Source organism: Anarrhichthys ocellatus, unplaced genomic scaffold, assembly GCF_004355925.1.
Source record: "Anarrhichthys ocellatus isolate YVR2014 unplaced genomic scaffold, GSC_Weel_1.0 scaffold5341, whole genome shotgun sequence".
In the NCBI taxonomy this organism is placed as follows: domain Eukaryota; kingdom Metazoa; phylum Chordata; class Actinopteri; order Perciformes; family Anarhichadidae; genus Anarrhichthys; species Anarrhichthys ocellatus.
The window spans coordinates 1-3,555 of NW_022285315.1; the positions used below are offsets into that span (position 1 = coordinate 1).

The window sequence follows — 3,555 nt, forward strand, 5'->3', positions numbered from 1 at the left end:
AGCTTCACCAGTTTCTAGAGGAGGAAGAGGAGGCCAGGATGGCTGCACTGACGGAGGAAGAGGAGCAGAAGAGTCAGATGATGAAGGAGAAGATGGAGGCTCTGAGCAGAGAGATAGCAGCTCTTTCAGACACAGTCAGAGCCACAGAGGACGAGCTGAGAGCTGAAGACGTCTCATTCCTGAACAACTACAAGGCTGCAGTGGAAAGAGTCCAGCAGCGCCCCCTGCTGGAGGATCCACAGCTGCTCTCAGGAGCTCTGATAGACGAGGCCAAACACCTGGGCAACCTGACCTTCAACATCTGGAACAAGATGAAGGACATGGTCTCCTACACTCCTGTGATTCTGGACCCAAACACTGCTGATCCAGAACTTATCCTGTCTGAAGATCTGACCAGTGTGAGAGGAGGAGAGAGACAGCAGCTTCCTGATAATCCAGAGAGGTTTGATGAATACTGGTCTGTTCTGGGTGTAGCAGTTGTGTACTCTCTCAGTTGCGTTGTGTTTAATTCAGGCACACTTGATATCTTATGGCTCCAACCAGACGTTTATTCATAGCACAGCATATAGCTAGACAGCTCATCACGGAGACGGCTTGCTTCAGACTAACTTATACATGTAAATAAAATGACATTTCAGTGCAATATACCTGGTAAAAGACAGAACAGCTTCAGTTACTCTCATAGACAACGTCGTGGTCACAAGCTCCGGAACACTGTCAAATTAAAGAGACAAATACTTAAGCTAGCTGTTGTTAGCATGTTACTAATGCTAAATGCTAAATCAGTTAAACTGCTAAACATTATGTTAAAACCATTTGCTCTAGAAATTATAAATTAAAACAATTATACGAACAAAAGGGGACTTATACAGAGATCTATATATATATATCAGATATCAGATATCGAATGAGATGTTTCACAACGGAGCTTGTCACAGATCAACCTACCACGGAGACGGCTTGCTTCAGACTAACGTTAGTTAAGGAAAAAGGCCGCACCACTAAAGTCTGCAAGCAGCCAGCAGAGGGCGCTAATGTTACACACAACACACTTGTCTCCGTGGGGAACTAATGATAACAAGTTGTAAATGATATTTAAAGGAGGAAATAATATGAAAATGATAAGGATTAGCAATAACTTAAATAATATAGTAATACTAGCAACCAATGGCCAGTGATGGCAAGTGGAATCATTAACTCTGTTACATGGGCTCTGAGGGATTTAACTCAGGGACTCACAGCTGGGATGTCGAGGTAGGAGACAGTACAGGCTGGGCACTGGGTGTATTAGCAGAGTCTGTCCAGAGGAAGGGAGACATAGAGTCTGGATTATGGATAATACAGTTCTATCAAGATAAATACTCAGCATATTCACCACCAGCTCCATTCACTGTTCTCAAAGTGCAGAAAAAGCTCCAGAGGATCAGAGTGAATCTGGACTGGAACAGAGGAAAGCTGTCGTTCTCTGATCTTGATACTAACACACACATACACACCTTCACACACACTTTCACTGAGAGGATGTTTCCATTCATTGACACTGGAGATAAAATAAAGATATCACCACTGAAGGTCTGTGTGACAAAACAACAGGTCTGATAGAGACTTTAGTCTGAAGGTGGTGATTAGTAAACAACTCTTCACTTCTTAAAAGTAAATATGAGTCTATCTATTGATGTAGATTGTGTACATGAGAAAACAAATGATGAATTCAGTTTAAACTTTATTGATCTCTGTCTGTCAGATATTTGCAGCAGCAAACAGTAACAGGAAATAAAGGGTGAAAGAAGAGTAGAGCAGAATAATGAGGTTAACATTCAGTAAAACTGAAAAGTAAAACCTGAGTCTTCAGAGCTGCTTTAACTTCCTGTCTGTTCAACTGAACTTCCTGCTTGATTATCAAAATAAGACAAAAATCAAGTGACCACATGAAATGAATCTGTGGTTTTAAGTTGCTCTCAATGTTTCACACAGTTCCTACAACAAATTACAGGAAGATAGAAATAGACATAACTAGATCAATTAAACACTTAACTATAATGTACATACAACCTGCTAGAATAGACAAGTAAATAAATATTGTGGCAGAAAATTGTTATTGTGTCTTGAAATATATTTGTGTAAAATCAATCATCCATAATTTGAAATGTATCCATGTATATTCACATTCATACTGTGATATTGGCCTGTATCATTGTCATATGTTATTCACGTCACTGAGACAGGGAGTCTAGCATAGCGGCCTTGGAGCCCGGGTGAAGATAGAGGGGGGATGATGCAGATACACCAGCAGGGCAAGATTTGGAATGCAGGGGAAGAACGGGATCCGGTCACTATGACCTGCTGCCAGAGACGACGTCAGGAGAAGACGAGTGGGGAAGAACACTGTGGTTAATCAAAAAGAAAAAACCTCTGTTGGGACTTGTCCGAGGTACACAGTGTAACTTGTCTGGGTCGCAGGGACAGAGGAGGAGGACATCTCTGAAGGGGGGGTGAAGACTTTGGTAGAATCGTGGTATCAAGAAATGTACAGTGCTATTGTGAAGTTAGTTGACTCTGGACAGCTCGGTTTACTTGTACTCTGTGTGATACAAATAAACCTGCGTGAACTGAAGAAAATCCAATCTCTCTTGTGTTCTGTGGGTGTTCGTAAGGTGTTAAGTTTGAACAAAAGTCATAAAGTCAATGAAGCTGATCATGGACATGGGAAAAATACCACAACAATATATTTATATAAAACAGTATAAAATGTCTAAATAAAAAGTGTTTCTGAAAATATTAAGTAAGAATGCAAAGCTCAACTTGGACAGAAGTTGGTTGGAAGTTGAGGATGACTTTTATAAAACACCAAAGAATCCAACAATGACAGCAAATCTCATCCTCTCTGTTGGATGTGTCTTAATAGGGGATGATTCACACTTTTTTTGTCTATGTTAAACTTCAAGTTTATTGGGGAAATGTAAAAATGGTCCACCCTGTGGATCCACCATCCGCAGGGACAAGCATTGGGGTCGGGTGCAATGCAGACCGGGCGGCGGGTCAGACGGGAGGCCTGGGCGAGCCGATCGCCGGCAGCATAGACTAGCTCTAGGGACGTGGAACGTCACCTCGCTAGCGGGGAAAGAGCCAGAGCTGGTGCAGGAGGTGGAGCGATACCAGCTAGATATAGTTGGACTCACCTCCACACACAGCGCAGGCTCTGGATCCAAGCTCCTGGAGAGAGGTTGGACTTTGTTCTTTTCCGGAGTTGCCCAGGGTGAGAGGCGCCGGGTGGGAGTGGGGATACTCACGAGCCCCCGGCTGAGCGCCGCTGTGTTGGAGTTCTCCCCGGAGAATGAGAGGGTCGCCTCCATGCGCCTATGGGTTGCGGGGAGCAAGGCTCGGACTGTGGTTTGTGCTTACGCACCAAACAGCAGTTCAGAGTATCCGGCCTTCTTGGAGTCGGTGGGAGGGGTCCTGGAAAGGGCGCCGCCTGCCGACTCCATAGTTCTCCTGGGGGACTTCAACACTCACGTGGGCAATGACGGAGAAACCTGGCGGGGGGTGATTGGGAGG

At 44.2% G+C, this 3,555-nt stretch overlaps 1 protein-coding gene across 1 annotated transcript; it reads left to right on the top strand.

The window, feature by feature from the left end:
* Window positions 1-5: 5 nt before the first annotated feature.
* On the top strand, window positions 6-3,003 carry LOC116379846 (nuclear factor 7, ovary-like; the record flags this gene model as incomplete). The annotated part of the gene is made up of 2 exons (XM_031841815.1): window positions 6-468; window positions 1,211-3,003. Coding segments are annotated over 2 exons (852 nt in total), but the record flags the coding sequence as incomplete, so codon positions are not given.
* Between the last annotated feature and the right edge of the window lie 552 nt (window positions 3,004-3,555).